Source organism: Nothobranchius furzeri, chromosome 11 (assembly GCF_043380555.1).
Source record: "Nothobranchius furzeri strain GRZ-AD chromosome 11, NfurGRZ-RIMD1, whole genome shotgun sequence".
Lineage (NCBI taxonomy): Eukaryota > Metazoa > Chordata > Actinopteri > Cyprinodontiformes > Nothobranchiidae > Nothobranchius > Nothobranchius furzeri.
The window spans coordinates 68,755,165-68,775,471 of NC_091751.1; the positions used below are offsets into that span (position 1 = coordinate 68,755,165).

The 20,307-nt window shown below is 42.3% G+C and overlaps 1 protein-coding gene across 1 annotated transcript in view; it reads right to left on the reverse strand.

Moving 5' to 3' along the window:
- The window catches only part of LOC107384423 (BMP/retinoic acid-inducible neural-specific protein 3), a 54,366-nt gene that overhangs the window by 4,940 nt on the left and 29,119 nt on the right, over nucleotides 1-20,307 (reverse strand). Inside the window, exon 6 of the mRNA XM_054736852.2 lies at nucleotides 12,186-12,422. Within this exon, the coding sequence (XP_054592827.1) occupies nucleotides 12,186-12,422 (237 nt within the window). The remainder of the gene's footprint in view (nucleotides 1-12,185; nucleotides 12,423-20,307) is intronic.

Consider the following 20,307-nt stretch of genomic DNA (forward strand, 5'->3'; position numbering starts at 1 on the left):
CAGAAAATAGACGGCGAAACTCTAGGATTTGAAAAGCCTGACAGCTCTACGTCACACTGTCACTTAACATTCATGGACTCACCCATCTTGACTCAAGAGGGGGAGCAGTGTACATCTTGGCTAGTAGAAGCTAACCACTAGCATTAGCAACTTCACCACACAGCAGAACTCCTTCAGGCTTGTTATTTGTAGAGATAAAAGATCCACATAGCAGAGCAAATGAAGTGAGTGGCAGATTTGGGTTGCTGTTAGCCAATTAGAGGAGAAATGTCCAAATATCAGGAAGTGAGACTCCAAATCCTGCCGTGTTCTGCCACTTTCTCCTCCAGCTGACTCCTCTTTGCTGACACGGTCAGTGTAGCAGCGGGACTAAAGAAACGGTCAGGAACAATAACTGGTTCCACTTGGATGACTGGAGGATGATCTAGGACGACAGAGGACCGCTATGTAGATTCAAGGATATTATGTCAGAGTGGTGAACGGGTGAGCAGTTGTTCCTTACACGGGACGTCTCGATTTCATGTCAAGAAGGGTACGGCTGCAGACCCAGAGACCCGCAGCTCAGATTTCAGATTTATTGGCCAAGTAAAATTACATTTACAAGGAATTTGTCTTCGGTAGATGTTCGCTCTCTAAAACAGACAACAACCATAATAAATGAGAATAAAAATACCTAAAAACACATAAGAACATGTATACCCACACACATGTTCATTTACACACACACATATATACAAACCCACACATACACACACACACACGCGCGCACGCACGCACATGCACACACATATCCATAAGCATACTGAATAAGTATTAAAAACTATAATAAAAGGATGGTAAATGGTAAATGGCCTGTATTTGATATAGCGCCTTCTAGAGTCCTGGGACCCCCCAAGGCGCTTTACAACACAACCAGTCATTCACCCATTCACACACACATTCACACACTGGTGGGGATGAGCTACATTGTAGCCACAGCTGCCCTGGGGTGCACTGACGGAGGCGAGGCTGCCGAGCACTGGCGCCACCGGTCCCTCCGACCACCACCAGCAGGCAACGTGGGTAAAGTGTCTTAACCAAGGACACAACGACAGCGACAGACTGAGCGGGGCTCGAACCTGCAACCTGCCGATTGCGGGGCGAGCACTTAACTCCTGTGCCACCGTCGTAAAAGAATCTACAGATTCAGGAGAGAAATGGCTGAAGGAAAGAAACTGTTCTTGTGTCTGGTAGTTTTTGTGTACAGCGATCTATCGCGTCTGCCAGATGGGAGGAGATGGAAGAGAGTAGATGCAGGATGTGTGGCATCTTGGACAATATTCACTCCCTTTTTCCTGGTCCTGCTGATGTACAGTTCCTGGACAGAGGGCAGCTGGGCACCAATGATTTTTCCTGCTGTTTTAATAATGCGCTGTAGTCTGCATTTGTCCATTTTTGTGGCTGACCCAAACCAGACAGTGATGGATGAGCAAAGTATGGATTCGACTGCAGCAGTGTAGAAGATGATCAGCAGCTCTTGTGGTAGGCCGTACTTCCTTAGTTGCCGTAAGAAATACATCCTCTGCTGAGCCTTTTTGATGATGGAGTTGATGTTTGTTTCCCACTTCAGATCCCTGGAAATGATAGTTCCCAAGAACTTGAATGAGTCCACCATTATCACTGGGCTGTTGGATATTGTGTGTGGGGGGGGGGGGGGGGGGCAGCACCGTGGGAAGCTTCCTAAAACCCACAACCATCTCCACAGTCTTAAGGGTGTTAAGTTCAAGATTGTGCTGACTACACCAGACCAGATTCACAGTAGAAGAAAGTAATCAGATTACTGAAAAATCAAACTTCTAATATAACACAGTTGTCTTACACACCATTCTTCCCATCACTGCCCATAATGCATTGCAAGTCATCACAAATGGCTAATACCACCTTTGAGCACAGTGGTGGAGGGCTGATGGTTTGGGCTTCCCCCTTCCATAGTCCTCTATAGGCCAAAGTCTTTTAAAGTCTGATTGGACCAAACTGGGTCATAAAACAGAACCACGATTCCAAATAGAACAGCTAGAAATAAAACAATCAAGGTTCTGTAGTGGTCCAGTCAAAGTCCAAACCTGAACCAGACTATGCAGTAGAAGCTGAAAGAGATGTAACCACTGGTGATGTCCCTCAAAACCAAAGGAGTTTCTAGAAACAGGAGAAACATCTCAGAATGAAGGAATAGCAACCATACAACATACAAATCAGTACTCCGCTGCTCTGGTGCAGCACAAACTAAACAACGGTCTCGTCCAAAACCAGAAGGTAAAAGAAGTGGACATGTCCATGTGAGACATCAGCTAGTCAAGAGTCCTGCTGTCTGTCCACAGTAGAGAGGAGGCCCTGGATCTGCATAAGCATCACCAGCGCCCTCTGAGGCAGGCTAGAGCTACTAGTTGAAACATGTAAGGTAAACAAACAACTTTTACTAAACTGTTTAAGAAAACAACAACAAATAATAATAATAAAGGATTGCAAGTTTATTTGTTTTATTTTATTATGTAGAATTTTAGAATGGAGAGGTGAACTTTATGCTTCCTGTTTTTGTTATTGATGGCACAAAGGGATGGGTACCGAATTCGGTACTTTTTAAGGTACCGACCGAATTCCACAGTACCGACCGAGCACCGATTCACTTCATTAGAAACGGTGCCTCGTTTCGGTAACCGTCCTTCACAACGAGAACTTGCCTAGACAGCTGTGCATGTGCAAGAGCGTTATGTCATCGGTCGCTGCGAGCGAGTAGTAAACAGAGCAGCTCTGGTAGGTAAATAAAATGTTTACGATAACGTTAGCTTGATTTGTTAGCTTCTGTTTCGCTAATGGTGCGTTCGCTTTCTCCTCGAAACTCTGAATTCCTGACTAGAAGAACATGAACGCGCTCTAAAGTTTGGCTTCACTTTACTAAATGCGACGGATGATTGGGTGAAGATGAAACCAGTGACAACGATCTAAGTGTGAGGGATCATCGTTTTAATCTGCTCCAGCAGCTAAATAAACTGTTTAAGATAACGTTAGCTTGATATGTTAGCTTCCATTGCCACCATTGTTATCAGCTAATGGTGCGTTCGCTTTCTCCTCGGAAATTCTAACTTCCCAGTAGGAAAAATCAAATGAAAAAGGACGGCAAAAGGAATGAAGATACACAGTAAATTTAGTTCACAGTAAAGATGTTTGCTTCAGTTTAATTATCAGCTTATAAAACTACAAGGACAATGTTAAAATACAAACAGTTGTATGTTATTTATCGTGATATTTATCAAATACGGTTATATATTGAGAAAAATATATATTTAATTATAAAAGATAATTAAAATATTAAACACTCAAAAGTATCGAAAATTGGTACCGTTAAGTACCGATATTGATTCCTAGGTACCGGGAATTGGTACCGAATCGATTCAAATGTCAAAGGTACCCATCTCTATTACTAATAATTACTAATTATTGTGTCAAACTTAAGAATAAAGACACATTTTTAAGTTTTATTCATTTTCTTGTCCGGGATACTTAACTTAGAATAAATAATTTGCATGTGAATCTGAAAATGACAGCAGAGATATTGGTCTAAAAGTCTAAATTATTACTAACAACATGATTATTGTCAGTTATCTTATCCTGGAAGGACAGCTGGGTCAAACACGCACTGAGCTCTTTTTAATTATTTCATTGCATCACGACTCTTTTTTGACGGAGCACATTATTTATGAGCGGCTGCAACAGCTTCAGCCTGTCTGGTTTTCGTTGAGATTTGCCTTTGCAGGGTTTTGTATTCACGCCAGCTTTTATATAGTAGAAGCTGTTCCCTTGTTTCATTGCACGCTGCTCACCTCTTTTCAGTTTGTGATTGTTTCACCTGTTGTTCGTTTGTTTCTGCTTCCATCCGGACGTCTGCGGCCCCACCCGGGTGGTTGAATGTGTTCGAATAGCCTCCTGGGTTTCATCCTGCTACGCCGCGGTTTGTTTGACTTTTCGTTAATTCCTGTGGACTTTCTCAGAAATACCTGCCTTCCAACATCTAAAGTTTTTTTGTTTTTCTACAAACATTTAATTCCTGCTCAGCTCTCTGGTTACACGGGGGTACTTTTATTTACTCCCTACCTTTTGTGACAAAACTCACTAAATTTTCATAACTTTTGTTCATTTTTCATTTTGGGGAGAAAATTAACCAAACACAAGAACACACTAGAAAACATCAGTCTGCGCATTACAGTCAGCACCAGTGTTGGGAGTAATGCCGTTTAAATATAACGGCGTTCTTTTATAGGTAACGTAATAATCTAATTAATTACTTTTCCCACTGTTGCATCGCCATTACCGTTACTGGGGACGGAAGGTTGTGCGTTACTATGTGCTTGTCCAACGTTGAGCAACAGCGTGAGGCTTTCTGACCGCCATGCTTCAGCTGCAGCCAGGGAGAGAGAGGTGTCGGTAACGCACTTACAAACACGATGGTGATTGGCCGGGTGGGCGGAGACCCTCAGTGTTCTCACTGTCTCAGTCGCTGCATGCTGTAGACACAACAGAGCAGTGATGGGAATAACGCCATTTAAAATAATCGCGTTAATAAAAAAAAATATTTCTTTCAGTAACGAGCTAACTAATTTATTACCGTCTTCTTTTATCAAAACGATAATTTCTGTTACTGATAAGGAAATGTGTGCGTTAAGCAGCGCGGTGTGTTGAAGCTGTCATCAGCTGATCAGGAGCTAAAGAGGCAAATGTTTTCCTCCAAGCGCAGCAAGAACGAGGAAGACGTGATGAATATCTACGGCTGCAGGTGTGGATCTGCAGCCGTGCCCTTCTTAGCGTGACAGCGGGACGTCCGAAGGTCCGCTCACCTGTTCACCGCTCAGACGTCCTGATCTTCTACCTTCCTAGATCATCCAGCTGTAACCTGTTTCTGATCATGTCTTTAGTCCCGCTGTAACACTGACGCATCAGTCTCAGACGGCATGGAGCTCAGGTGTTATCAGAACTACCTGTGTGTGTTTACCACCCAGCTTCAGCTCTTCTGTGGCTGGGTCTGACCCACGTTAGTAAATGTAAGTCCTCCATCAGGCTTGTGCCTCTTCTAGTGTCATTTTAAAGGATTTTATTTATTTATTTAACCGTTACTAGATTACCAGCAACAGAAATGCTACTAAAAACACAATTATGAAGCTGGAAAAATTAGAATACAGTGCAAAATTACATTCATTTCTGTAATTTAACTAGACTGAGAGACCATTTAAAGGCTCGGGAACCTTTACAGGTGTTTCTATTTGCAATTTTAAATTTGAGCTGATTGGGGTCTTGTTAAATATCACACAGTGACCTTTTAATAGTCTAGATAAGTGTAATGCTCCTGTTAGTAGTTCCTCCTGTTAAGTGCTTATTTATTTAAATTATTCAAGTTTATAAAAAAAAACATTTGGACATACATTTTATTATGTTCCAGTCATTAGTCATTTATATTTCACTATTGTAGTTATTCTTGCATGCTTTAATGAAAAAAAAGTAACTAAGTAGTTATTTTTCTTGGTAATTAGTTACTTTTATAATCTTGTAACTCAGTAACTGAGTTACTTTTTTGACAAAGCAATCAGTAACTAATTATTTTCTTAAAGTAACGTTCCCAGCACTGGTCAGCGCCTTCCATGATCCACAGACGTCCAGATACTTCACACAGTTTCAGCTGCTGGTCCAGTTCCATGAGCATCAGCATGACTACAGAAGTATTCCCTTCATAGATCTGATACTCATATAGAGTAACATCCAACAACAGCAGGCTGCCACGCTTTTAATCTTAAATGACAAATGAAACCCCTTCTGTCCTTAAAGCATCCAGATGGAGGATCAGGATTAGTACTTTCATCACAAACCTGCCATTTCCAGTCAAAGTCAAACCTTATTGGCTTAATATTTAGCATAAAAAAATGAAACAATTGTTGTAGCAAACAATGCAATGCAAAATGTTTCCTTTGCTTGAGAGGAATAAAAAGCTGCCCAAAATTGACAAATGTATCCATAAAAATAGTTTAATGTATGGCAAGCACTTGAATCATATAATGTACCTACATTTTCTCCCTGTATGGGAGGTAGGGTTGAGCGAGTACACCACTATCTGTATCTGCATCTGTACTCAGAGTGGGCGTGGCCTAACCCGGAAATGGGTGTAGTTTAACCAATACGGTATTTTAAGTCTGATCAGAAGTTGCTATGTGTATTCTTTATTTGAAAACTATTTACAGAGCAGCCTCAGAGTTGAGATTAAATGTTTTTGATCACAATAGTAAAGGAACCATGACAGAACAAGTGTTTCAGTAAAATCAGAACATTAATATTTAAGTGCATGAATTAAGAGCGAGAGAGAAGAAAAGATCTTTTCTATAGCGCCTCTCAAGATAAAAATCATGAGGCGCTTCACAAAAACAAAACATGTAAAATAGAAAACAGAATTTAGAAAATGATTAAAATATATTTAAAATGAGCAAAAAATAGACAATTGTGATTAAAAAATGTAAAGAAAGAAAGAGAGAGTGAATAGGAAAGAGGGAGTGGATCCTGAGGAAGAGGAGAGAGAGAGAGGAAAAAAAACCCGACCGGAGCGGAGGCAGTGACTGACGCAGCACGAGCCGTTTTCAGCTCTGTCTTGTCAAATGCACCACGTACGTTACGAATAAAGTCACTTTAAATCACTTTAAAGTAACTTTAAAAAGAAGCAAACTGAAGAAAACAACATAGGGAGTACTGAAGCAACGTGAACAGTGAAGCAAGCACAGAGAGATCCGTTACTATGTGTGTGTGTGTGTGTGTGTGTGTGTGTGTGTGTGTGTGTGTGTGTGTGTATGTGTGTGTGTGTATGTGTGTGTGTGCGTGCGTGGATGGACCGGACGCGGACTGAGCTGTGAGCTACCGGCTGCAGAGTTTTGTGTGTAGGGAGGGGCGGGCGCTCTATTTGACTGGCCAATCACAGAGCGTGAAGACAGTCAGTTACCCAATGAGGATTTTCCTTCAGCACGATTACAGATATTGACTCGTTTTACTCGTTTCATGCTCGTACTCGTCAAAAATGCTCATCCCTAATGGGAGGTGAATTGTTCTTTCCTTGGGGGCTCAAGAGTCACTTTACCTCACTAAGACTCACCTAGCAACGAAGGTTGTTGTGTATCAGAATGTCTTTATTCCACATTTAAGGTGTGATTTTTATAATGACGCTACCAGCTGACAGATCCTGACTCACACTTCATTAAACTTTAGTCCCACAGAGGGTGGGCGTCCAGCATTCTGCTTCTACGAATTATTCTTTGTTCAGAATTTGCCATGTTTTTTATTTTCTCTCGCCTTACACAGTTGTAACAGCACAATCATCGTTCTTTCTGCTGCTGATGTTGTGTGATACAACAGATTTTTCATTTAATTCTTTTTTCTTTTTGTTTTGTTTTCCAGGCTTGTTGTTGCTGTGCAATGCAAAAATGTGGCTTGTTGTGATGTATGTTATGGGAATTGCTATCGGAAAAAAAAAAAAACTAAAATAACAATAGAGGAAGCACCTTGCAAAGTAAAAATGGTACATGCACCTGGCTCACTGCAGGGTTCAGTGGTGAGCTCATCAACCCTTAACAGTGTAGCTCAAAGTTTCCAAAACTGAAAGTGGACAAAATTCTCACTAATTGGAGAAAACTCAAAGCTTGTGAGCTGTGTGGTGCTTTGGGGTTTAATCCTGTGTGTGTGTGTGTGTGTGTGTGTGTGTGTGTGTGTGTGTGTGTGTGTGTGTGTGTGTGTGTGTCACAGTTATCAATGTTAGGGCTGTCTGATGTCTTTCTTTTCTTTCTTTGTCTTTATTTTGAACATGAGTACATACACATAGTAATACACACAACATAAGCATCCATCCCTCTTTGGATGGGGCAGCTCTTCTTTCTGGGAACATGGCCAGTTTTATTAGTCCTCCATGACAACCCAGGGTCCAGACCAGGAAGCAGAGTCGTAGTTTAACACACCCCTCTGCAGCTTCTGTACTGTTACCCACCCACTACCCCATAGAGACATTGCCCTGCCCACGGCCAAAATCACACAGATTAAATATCAGGCTTAATAAAGCAAATCATGGAAATCTCATAAATATTAGAACAAATTGAACTGAGCAGAAAACTAGAAAAAATTCAGTGTGGGTTGTTGAACATTAGATCCATTTTTTCCTAAGACTTTGTTAGTTAATGACTTGATTTGTGATAATCAGATCTCTTTGCTCTCTCTCACAGAATCCTGGCTGCAGCAAGAGGACTATGTTAGCTTAAACGAGTCCACTCCTTCAAATTATTTAAATCATCATATTGCTCGAAGTACAGGGCGAGGAGGAGGAGTAGCAACCATTTTTCCTTCAGACTTATTAATCAGTCCCTTACCAATTCATAGCTACAGTTCGTTCGAACATCTTATTCTTAGTTTTCCTAGTCCAGATGGCAAAACTGTAAAACCACTCTTGTTTGTAGTTTTATATCGTCCACCAGGCCCTCACTCTGAGTTTTTGGATCAGATCTCTGATTTTTTATCTGATTTGGTGCTAAATACTGATAAGGTCATTGTAGTGGGGGATTTCAACATTCATGTGGACATTGAAAATGATAGCCTCAATGTAGCCTTTTATAATATCTTAGACTCAATTGGTTTTACTCAAAGAATACATAGCTCCACCCACTCCTGCCATCATACATTGGACCTTGTGCTGACTTATGGCATTGAGTGTGAGGAAATAACAATCTTTCCACATAATCCAGTCCTCTCGGACCACTTTCTCAAATCAAATCAAATCAATTCACTTTTATTGTCACGTCACATGTGCAGGTACACTGGTACAGTACATGCGAGTGAAATTCTTGTGTGCGAGTTTCACAGCAACAGTTGTGCAAAATACAATAACGTAAAAACAAGCAAATATAAAAATGGCTAATCTAAGTAATAATATATATAGTATTTAAGGTATATACATTCCTAAATGTGTGTGCTAAGTATTTTATTTTTTATTTTCCTACGTGTGTGCGTGTGAGTGTGTGTATAATGCGTATATACATATTTAACCAATGAATAAAGTAAACAATAAAATAAGAGATATAAATGTACAGAGGTTGGTATGTGCAAAACTGTGGCATTAATGTACAGTATGGAGCGTGTAATGTTGGAGTTTCAGTAGTGAGGGTGAGGTGTCTGCGCCGTGTTCAGCAGTCTGATGGCCTGATGGAAAAAGCTGTCTCTCAGTCTGCTGGTTCTGGACCGGATGCTGCAGAACCTCCTTTCTGATGGAAGTAGTCTGAACAGTTTATGGCTGGGGTGACTTGAGTCCTTGATGATCCTCCCCGTTTTCCTCAGGCACCGCTTCCTGTACATGTCTTGGAGGGAGGGAAGCTCATCTCCAATTATCCTTTCAGCACACCGCACCACTCTCTGGAGAGCTTTGCGGTTGTAAGCGGTGCTGTTGCCATACCAGGTGGAGATGCATCCAGTGAGGATGCTCTCAATGGCACAGCGATAGAAGGTTCTGAGGATGCGGTGGCTCATGCCAAAGCTTTTCAGTCTCCTGAGAAAGAAGAGGCGCTGCTGTGCCTTCTTCACTGTATTGTTCGTGTGCACTGACCACGTAAGATCCTCAGTCAGATGAACTCCAAGGAAACGGAAGCTGCTCACCCTCTCCACAGCATCACCGTTGATGGTGATGGGGGTGTGTATTCCTCTGCACCTCCGGAAGTCCATTATCAACTCCTTTGTCTTTGTGACGTTGAGAGTGAGACGGTTGTCCTGACACCAGTGGGTCAGGGCGCTGATCTCCTCCCTGTAGGCCATCTCATCGTCGTTGGTGATGAGACCTACCACTGTGGTGTCGTCCGCAAACTTCACAATGATGTTGGAGTTTCTTGTGGCCGTGCAGTCGTGGGTGTAGAGTGAGTACAGGAGAGGGCTCAGCGCACACCCCTGTGGAGCACCAGTGTTCAGTGTGACGGGGGATGAGGTGGTGCTGCCCAGTCTTTCTGATAACCTTTGAGTTTTTTATAACTGAGTTCTCGAGACATGAAAGTAAATTTCACTATAGTCGGTCTCTATCTGACAACGCAGTTGCATCTTTTAAATCAACTGTTCCATCTTTACTGTCCTCAGCATCTCAGAGGAACGTAGCAGAGGGCAATATTTTCACTTCTAGCCCCTCACAAATTGATGCCTTAGTTCATCATGTTAATTCCTCTTTACGTGTGGCATTAGATGATGTTGCTCCTTTAAAAAGAAGGTAATTAGGGACAGGAATTTGGCTCCATGGTTTAATTCTCATTTACGAGCCTTAAAACAAAACTCTAGGAAATTGGAGAGAACATGGCGCTCTACGCACCATGAGGAGGCCTACCTATCCTGGAAAAATAGTCTTGTGCTTTGTAAAAAATAAGCTTCGACAAACTAGAACTGCTTATTTCTCAGCTTTAATTGAGGAGAATAAGCATAATCCTAAATTTCTTTTCAGTACAATTGCTAAACTTACACAGAATCATAGCTCTGAGCCCTCTATTCCCTTAGCCCTCAGCAGCAATGACTTCATGGGATTTTTTACAAGTAAAATTAATTCTATTAGAAACAAAATCTTTAGCATCCTCCCTAATGTGATTTCTTCTTCCTCAGTAAGTGAGGCAGCATCAGAGGTGACTGTAGAACCTCATCTGTGCTCGAACCGTTTTGATCCAGTTGAGCTTTCAGAGTTATCAAAAATATTAGCTTCATCTAAACCTTCAACTTGCATTTTGGATCCAATCCCAACCAAATTATTTAAAGATGCATTTCCTTTGGTTACTGCCCCCATTCTAGATATAATCAATCTATCCTTAGTAAATGGATATGTACCACATGTATAAATATTAAATGCTTATAGATTATTGCTTTTCACTGGTAAAAATGTGTATTGGGGATAAATCTACCTACTTTTTTTTGTCTTGATTTTATTAGAAAAATTTTCTGCCCTTTCTCTCTCTAACCTTCCTGCATGCTGCATGTTTTCTCCGTCTTCCAGAAAAACTGTTTCCTAGATTTCCTTCTTTCTAACTAATCAGTCAAAGAGATCTACCGAACACAAAAATAAAAGCTTAACATGTGCTGTGCTCCAGCAGCAATGAGTTGAAATCAGCGGGGCACAGATTATGAACTCAGCTGAAAAGTACATGAAGTACCAGAGAATATGGGCGGATATAAACGATCGCAAACGAATTACTTAGTTTTGGTGGAGCGATTTTGTGAATATAACAGCGGCCGCGCGCAGGACGCAGCTGGAGTGTTTGAGCCATTACTGCTGCGTCCTCTCTGCTCATAGAATGCTCACAAAGCTGAGTCCATAAATGACGTCATATATGTGGATACTGGATCTTTTTTCGGGCTTCCCGCAATTTGAATTTTAGGATAAACTCACATCTTGATTCTGGGTTTAAAAATGTATTGTAATTACCGCGTTACCGACAATTGTACCGAGTAAATATTACCATTTTTTCCCCGTAATGCCTTACATTACCACATTACAGCAAAAAGCAATGCATTACAGTAATTAATTACTTTTGTACCACGTTACTCCCAACACACGAATAACAACAAGTTTATCAAACTTCATCCCAGCACACACACCATCATAGGATGTACATCATTTTGTTACATTTTAACCCACACAATCGTTTTCTGCACACCAACACCCGTGAAAGGAGATTTTAAGTTCACCAATCTTAATCTTACATGAAACACTTTTTAACTCATGAACCTTTCCCACTATTGAAAGTATGCATTTAATCTCCCTGGCTCTCTGTAAACCTTTGCTCTGAACAAACAGAGCTGTTGAAAAGCTGCGTCAGCTAGGCTCACCTCAGAGGCATCAGGACGATCAGTGGTCGCATTAACCGATAGGTCAGAGAAATCAGGCGTCTGCTAGTGAAGAATGCATCAAGAGGAAAAACATGTTTTACCTTTTAAATTAAATGTTAAATGAATTTGCTTTTCGGAGAAAAACAACCTGTTTTCTGAACTGTAGACAGAAGACAGGTTTTAAAAGCCAGTCTTTCATCTTGGTTTTGCTTAAGAAAAATTCTAAAAGCACAATTCAAGTTGACATTTCCAGGCTCCACGGGGGGAAAAAAAAATGCAATTAATTTCTCACTCACCAGATTCCTCAAACTCCTGGTTGGTCAGCCTGATGGCGTCTCTGATGTGCAGCAAGCTGTTTTCTAGAGTGTCCAGGTCTCCGTGAGGACAGTTGCATTGTGGGAAGTCCACGCTGCACTTGCACCAGCAATCGTTGTTCTGGCAGACAAACTGACCCTCTGATTTACAGCCGATGTAGCTGAGAGCTGCCTGAATGAAGTATTCCTGTAAGTATCCTGGTAGGACGACCTGCAGACCTGCAGATCGAGGACAGGAGGTAACTTGTAAAAAAACAGACCGTCTATTTAAACTGCTAAACACATCTGCACGCAGCTGGTTTGTTTTAGAAATCCACAACAATACTGACAAAGAGTCTATGGTTAGAAATGTTCCGGTTTTAGGGCCCGTGCTGAGTCAGCTGTTTTAGCACATCGCTGACCTGTTTAAAGCAAAGTAAGAAAATCAGAGGCACCGAATGTTTCACGTGTTCAGGATGTAAGAAACGTGCCTCGGTGCCCAGAAGATGGGAAGGGAAGCCAGAATGAGCGGTTTGTTTGGGTCATTAAATAAATAAATAAACGATGTCAGCTCTGTTGTTCAAAGCAAGAAAGTTCACGACGAGTTTGTTGCAGATTTCAGATCAGCTTTCCTGTTTGTCGGTCTTCACTGTGACTCCAAACAAGAGATGAAAATGAATATTTATGATTTCGCAGTCATCTCCTACATCATTTAGAAATGTGTCACTCCTAGATGCAGCAGAAGTTTTGTCTCTCTGACGTGAGCCACACATCTAACAGGGATGATGAGGCCCACGTGGTTTGAATCTCCCCCCCAGGTACTGATGAGTCATCCTCTGTGCAGTAGAGCCTACAAAATCTCACTGGGAGGTCAGTGAAGGTTTTGCATCAAATGTTCGCAAGCGTTCATTTTGCTGCTAGCTGGGCCTCATGGCCGTGTTGGGATGTCCACATGCTTCAGTCACTGAGAACATCTGGAAGCTTTCTGCCTTTAGTCTCTCTCTCGACTGTGACTACTGGCAACTAGTTTTCACAAACGTTGAGTTTCAGTCAGATGAAATTGGTGCAAACTAGGGTTGTCACGATACTAAAATTTCAAACTCGATTCGATACTGGGACAAAAACTCGATACTTGACTTCGATACTATTTAAAAACACCAGTTTATTGAACAAGTTTATTCAAAAAATAACATTCCTCAATTTACATTGCAAAAATTAAATGTTAAGAATTAAGTGTATAAAGTGCTTAAACCTTTCAAGTATCAGCATTTTTTAAAACGTGCATACAAAAACTGGTGAAAGTTAACACTTTAAATCATGAATTGTCTCACTATATATACACTATTTGCAGAGTGATGTTTTGCTGCTTAAACTCTGTTTAAGGTGCATTTTTGTCATAAGATGTAACGCCACATGTTTTGTTCTGTACTTTTGAACAACTCTGTTGGTCAATAAAGGGAGAAAACGAATTTCTCCACAGTAGGACAAAGGTACATCTACCGGTAATCTTAATAAAAACAGATTGGCGCACGGCAGTGACGTCATTAAAAGCGCCGGTTAGATTAGCTGCGGCTAGTCTGTTTACGCCTAGGAATCCCAGACCAGACCCGCTCCAAACGAACAGGGGAATCACGTTAATGATTCCTAACAAAACCTTTCGACATGAAGATGTTTTGGTGCAGATAATGTCTTATTTCGAGGCTGCACCATGGGTGCCCGTCTGCACCCGTTATATGGATATACACTGACGGCGATTCGCCGATGGATCTAAATACCCCGGGGAATCCAAGTAGCACCAAAGTTGTCAGCGTGAGTAAACAAACGTACTGCACGCTAGAAATTAAGTCCGGGTTGCAATAAACAGGAGTTTTCCTTTAAGCACTTAAGCGTGAATTTACAACTACGTGTCGGACTTGGTATGCTAATTAAGTTGGGCTGTGAAGCGCCTCCCAAATTCGCTGTTTATGTTTTTGTTTATTTATTTGGCAGACAAAACTTGGATCGGAGACAACTCGCATGGGAAATTGCAATGTAGCCATGCGGCGTCTTCTTCTTCTGTTTGTCTGTGTTGTGACTTATTTGTCATTTAAGTATTTAGTTACTAAAGACATACAGTCCTGTTGTTAGCACTGAAAATGTTTTTGTGCAAGTATTTTATTTTGAAGGGAACCTTCAGGAAATGCACTCTTCTTCGCTGATTGTGTTGTACTTGACGAGAGAAAAAAGAGACGTTGAAAGGTTTGGATGTTGCTCAATTCTGAAATGAGCATTAAATGTTCAAGATAAATACGCTGTCGTCCGTCATCATTTTAGAAGCCTTTATTCCACTTCAGTTTTTGGTGCCGAAACCCGGGAAGTGTAAGACTACACTAAATTTCAGAACTGAGTGAAGTGCTAACTGCTATTGCTAGCAGCCAAGATGACGGACCGGCTCGAGCGGATGAAGAAGAAACGTGCTACAATACGGACCTCGGTAACAAAGCTGTTATCCCGCCTGGAGAGTGAGGTGGGCAAGGAGACACCAGATAATGACAAGCTACGTGAGTTTCTGACACTTTTGATCTCCAAGGAGGAAAGTTTAATAGATTTGGATAAGGGCATAGAAGAGGAGACACCTACAGATGCACTGGAGATGGAGATTTCAAACACACAGGATTATATGGACCGCCTTCTGACATGGAAGTTTCGCGCTACTGGAATAATTGAAAGGTCACGTGAGTCTACAAGAGCGCGAGTCAGTGATGCAGGTTCTGGTTCATTTGCATCACAGTCAAGACAAACTGTTAAACTTCCCAAGTTACTGATAACCCAGTACAATGGTGAAATAAGTCAGTGGCAAGAATTTTGGTCTCAGTACGAAGTAGCTATTCACAAAAATGATGGATTATGTAAAACAGACAAGTTCACATACTTGAGATCCTACCTAACTGGAGCAGCTGCACGGACTATTGCAGGACTCACCATGACAGATGACAGCTATGATGATGCAATAGAATTACTCCAGAGTCGATTTGGGAGAAAGGACATTGTGATTAGTGCTCATATGTCCAAATTATTAAACCTGACACCAGTAAAGAAATCATCTGATGTGGCATCTTTGAGACACCTGTATGATGAGTGTGAGATTCAGATTCGTAGCTTGGAATCCTTGGGGGTGCACAGTGACACCTATGGCTGCCTGCTATGTCCAGTGCTGCTGCAGCTCATCCCAGAGGATATAGCCTTAGCCTACACCAGGCGATCAGACTCCAACAGTGAATGGAAGGTTCCAGAGCTTATCGAGTTTCTGCAGAATGAGGTGCAAAGCAGAGAAAGGGCGCTACAGCTAACCAGACCTGGACGTGATGTTAAGGATGCTACCCCAAAGCAGGGCGGTAAACCATTCTATGATTCTGATGTTAAACCTAGAAGGTGGAGCACCCCATCAGCTACTGCCTTGCACACAGCAAACACTGTGCCCCAGACCTGCGTGTTTTGTGACAGCAGTAACCACAAGCCTGAAAACTGCCCAGAACATTCAGTAAGTGCACGTAAAGAAAAGCTGAGAAAACTTGGAAGATGTTATGTGTGTTTAGGTCCAAAACACATAGCAAAGTTTTGCAGAACAAAAATTTCATGTGGTTTATGTAGACGTAGACACCATCAGTCAGTGTGTGAGCAATCTGAAGTGAAGCCTGAGGTCGACAACAGCAATAGTAGTGTACATACAGATGCTGTGTTATCTTCAGTAACAAGTCCTGCGCAATCAAGGATAAAAACTCAGAACACCGTACTGCTTCAGACCGTCAAGGCATGGGCAGTGGGCCCCAAAGACCGAAAAATATCTCGCTGTCTTTTGGATGGAGGCAGCCAGCGAAGCTTCATTCACAAGGATGTTGCTAGGGCCCTTGGACTACCAGTTATCAGACAAGAGATGCTAACTCTCCATGTTTTTGGATCCACTACTCCTGTGACAGAGAAGCGCAACATTGTGAGAGTTGAGCTGGAGAACGTGTGGAACAGTCAGCAAAAATTGGAGATTGAAGCAATAGAGACCCCCCAGGTATGCGCAGCTGTGATTAAAGTTCCAAGTGGACCGATTCAAGCAGAGCTGAAAAGAAGGGAGCTGCAGCTCGCAGACTGTCCACTAGAAGGTGCTAATGATGCAGAGCTGCAAGTTTTAATAGGAGCTGACTACTACTGGCAAGCTGTTTCTGGTAATGTTCAAAGAGTCACAAAGACATTAGTAGCTGTTGAAAACATTTTTGGATGGACTCTCCAGGGTCCAGTGACGAGCTCCAGTGTAACAGATACCACTTGTATGCACATTAGCTTATCTGAAGACACTCAGATTTCAAACCAACTTCATGCATTTTGGGAAGTGGAGTCATTGGGCATAGTTAACGACACAGCAGAGAGCACAGACAACTTAGAGGTTTTGCAAAGTTTCGAGCAGACAACGACCTTCAAAAATGGACGCTACCAAGTTGAGTTACCGTGGCGACCTGACAGAACTCAACTCTCAGACAACTTAAAGGTGGCCAAAAGACGTCTTGAAAGCCTAAAGAAAAAACTGAGAATTGATGCCGCTTTGTATACCAGTTACAACGATGTGATACAAGACTACCCGAAGCAAGGGATTTGTGAGGATCTGTCAGAGGACACATGGTCGACAGGGAACTCAGTCAAATATTACATGCCACACCATGCTGTTGTGCGAGAAGACAAGGCAACAACCAAACTCAGAGTGGTTTTTGATGCATCATCACATGAGGAAAATTCCCCATCCCTAAATGACTGTCTGTACACTGGGCCCAATTTGAACCCAAATCTGCTGGATGTGCTGATTAAATTCAGATTGCATGAGATAGCCTTTACTGCAGACATCACAAAGGCTTTTTTGCAGATATCCCTGACGGATAAAGACAAGGATGCAGTTCGATTCCTGTGGCTCCATGGACCCCCAACCAAAGACTGTGAGGATGAGGTGCGTATTCTCAGAATGAACAGAGTTGTATTTGGAGTGTCTCCTAGCCCATTCCTGCTTGCCGCCACAATCCGAAAGCATCTCAAACAATATGAAACCAAGCAGACAAAAACAGTGCAGACACTGAGAGACTCCTTATACGTTGATGACTTTATTGCCAGTGCATCAAATGTGCAAGAAGCCCATTGTGTGACAACAGAAGCAAAAGACATTCTGTCCCAAGCCGGGATGAACTTGTGCAAGTGGGTTACAAACTCCCCTGAGCTCAGAGCCTTGTGGAAGGAGATTGGACTAGAGCATGGAGTGGAAAGTGAGTTAAGTGGAAATGTACTCAAGGTCCTAGGACTAGTCTGGAGATCTGGAACTGATGACTTTGTGTTTGATCAAAGAGGACTTATGGACATTGTAAAGGGGAAGGAAAACACAAAACGAGGTGTTTTGCAGACGTCATCTCGCATATTTGACCCCATTGGCTTTCTCACACCATTTACCATCAGAGCCAAGTGCCTTTTCCAAGAGATGTGGGAAAGTGGGCTTAAATGGGATGAACAACTACCCCCTAAGTTAAAGGAGAAATGGGAACAGTGGTGTGCTGAGTTACCACTGCTCCACCTAGTGGTCATTCCTAGGTGGCATCACATTGAGCATCCAGATTCACGGAACGTAAGCTTACAGGTTTACTGCGATGCAAGTGAAAAGGCTTACAGTGCTGTGGCCTATCTGAAAGGAAAAAACAGAAGGAGAGACCGTGACAAGTTTTGTTGCTTCCAAGTCACGAGTTGCACCATTAAAAAAAAAGACTTTGCCTCGTTTAGAACTTATGGGTGCACTTATTGGAGCCAGATTGGGACACAGTCTTCTAAAGGCATTTGATCTGGAAAGAAATCAGCTTCACATGTGGACGGACTCGATGATCACGCTTCACTGGATTCATAGCTCTGCTCAGCGGTGGAAACCATTCGTGGCCAACAGTGACCGAGATACAAGAGCTCACAAATCCAGAGCTGTGGTCCCATTGTATGGGCAAAACCAACCCCGCAGACCTACCGACAAGAGGCCAGCATGTCCAGAGCCTCATTGACAGTCAGCTGTGGTGGAGTGGACCTAAATCATTGCCAGCAGCCGATGAAAGAGAACAGGTGGATGAGAGCTACGTGTCATCTGAGGTGAACTGTGAACTTAAAACTAAGCACCAGGTTGTAGTACAACTGACACATGCTGAGCAGGTTGAACCACTGTTTGACATTGAAAAATACAGTCGACTTAGGACAGTGTTAAGAGTAACTGCATGGGTTAAAAGATTTGTGATAAACACACGATCCAGTCAGAAACTGAAAGGAGAGTTGACCGCGGACGAGATCAGGGCTGCCGAAAGGTACTGGGTGAAGCAGACACAGGAGAGTAGCTTTAGCTCAGAAATCCTACAGTTACAGCTGAAACAGAATGTGAAGAGAGACTCTAAGATTAAGGATTTGAAACCATTTTTGGATGAAGAGGGACTGATATGTGTTGGAGGGAGACTTCAGAACTCTGATCTTAGCTTCAGAGAGCAGCACCCCTGGGTGCTACCAAGCAGTCATAAATACTCTGAGCTATTGGTTCATTCTTGTCATGAAAGGGTGATGCATTCTGGGGTTAGAGATACTTTAATCCAAGTGAGGGAGCAATACTGGATCTTGAGAGGGAGACAGTTCGCTAAACGCATTGTTTCTGGATGTTTTATTTGCAGGAAGCTAAAGGTTAAAGCGGCGCAGCAGATTACTGCTCCTTTACCTCAGGATAGAGTAACAGAATCAGCTGCATTTGAAGTTACTGGGGTGGATTTTGCGGGACCCTTGTATGTTAAAACTAAGAGTCAACCGACAAAGGCTTACATTGTATTGTTCACTTGTGCTGTAACAAGGGCAGTACACTTGGAGTTGGTATCAGATCAGACCACTGAAAACTTCCTGTTAGCCCTAAAAAGATTTATTGCTAGAAGAGGGCTATGTAGGATCATGTATTCTGACAATGCTAAAACATTTAAAAGGGCAGATAAGGACTTGAAGGAGATGTGGCAGGTGATTAAAGGCTCAGAACTCACTAAGTTCTTTACTGAGAAAGGAATCACCTGGAAGTTCATTGCTGAGCGGGCAGCTTGGTGGGGGGGCTTCTGGGAGAGGCTTGTGAGATCTGTAAAAACATGTTTGAAAAGAGTGCTGGGGAGGGCCTCATTGAACTTTGAGGAACTAACAACTGTGCTGACAGAGGTTGAAGCAGTGTTGAACTCTAGACCATTGTCTTATGTATATAATGATGTTCTAGAACCTCAGCCACTAACCCCTTCTCATTTCCTGGTTGGAAACCGACTAACTTCTCTACCACCAAAGAATCTGTCTTCCCAGCCTCACACCCCCATTGTCAACAAAGACGAGCTGGGACGACGATGGGAATACCGCCAGAGACTTTTGAACGGCTTTTGGAAGCGCTGGCGCAGAGACTATTTGATGGACTTAAGATCAGCCCACACATCTGAGACCACAACACCCACTACAGTAAAGGTGGGAGATGTTGTTCTAATAGGAGAGGACAACACACCCAGACAGACCTGGAAAATGGGTAGAATAACAGAGGTTTTTCCAGGCAGAGATGGACTGATTCGTTCCTGTAAGGTTTGCAGTTCTACAGGTACCATTTTGAGAAGACCTGTACAGTTACTATATCCCTTAGAGGTATGTTAAGGATGGCTAACTGTTGATGAACATCTGTTCATCGGGCGGGAGTGTGTTGTGACTTATTTGTCATTTAAGTATTTAGTTACTAAAGACATACAGTCCTGTTGTTAGCACTGAAAATGTTTTTGTGCAAGTATTTTATTTTGAAGGGAACCTTCAGGAAATGCACTCTTCTTCGCTGATTGTGTTGTACTTGACGAGAGAAAAAAGAGACGTTGAAAGGTTTGGATGTTGCTCAAGTTCTGAAATGAGCATTAAATGTTCAAGATAAATACGCTGTCGTCCGTCATCATTTTAGAAGCCTTTATTCCACTTCAGTCTGGGAGGCGGAGGCTGCTTTACCGCATCTGGCTGTCGTGCGTGTCGGTGTACTTGAAGAAGGCTGTGTATAATAGTCCATAATATCGATACCACAGGGATGGAATATCTAATTTAGATACCACTT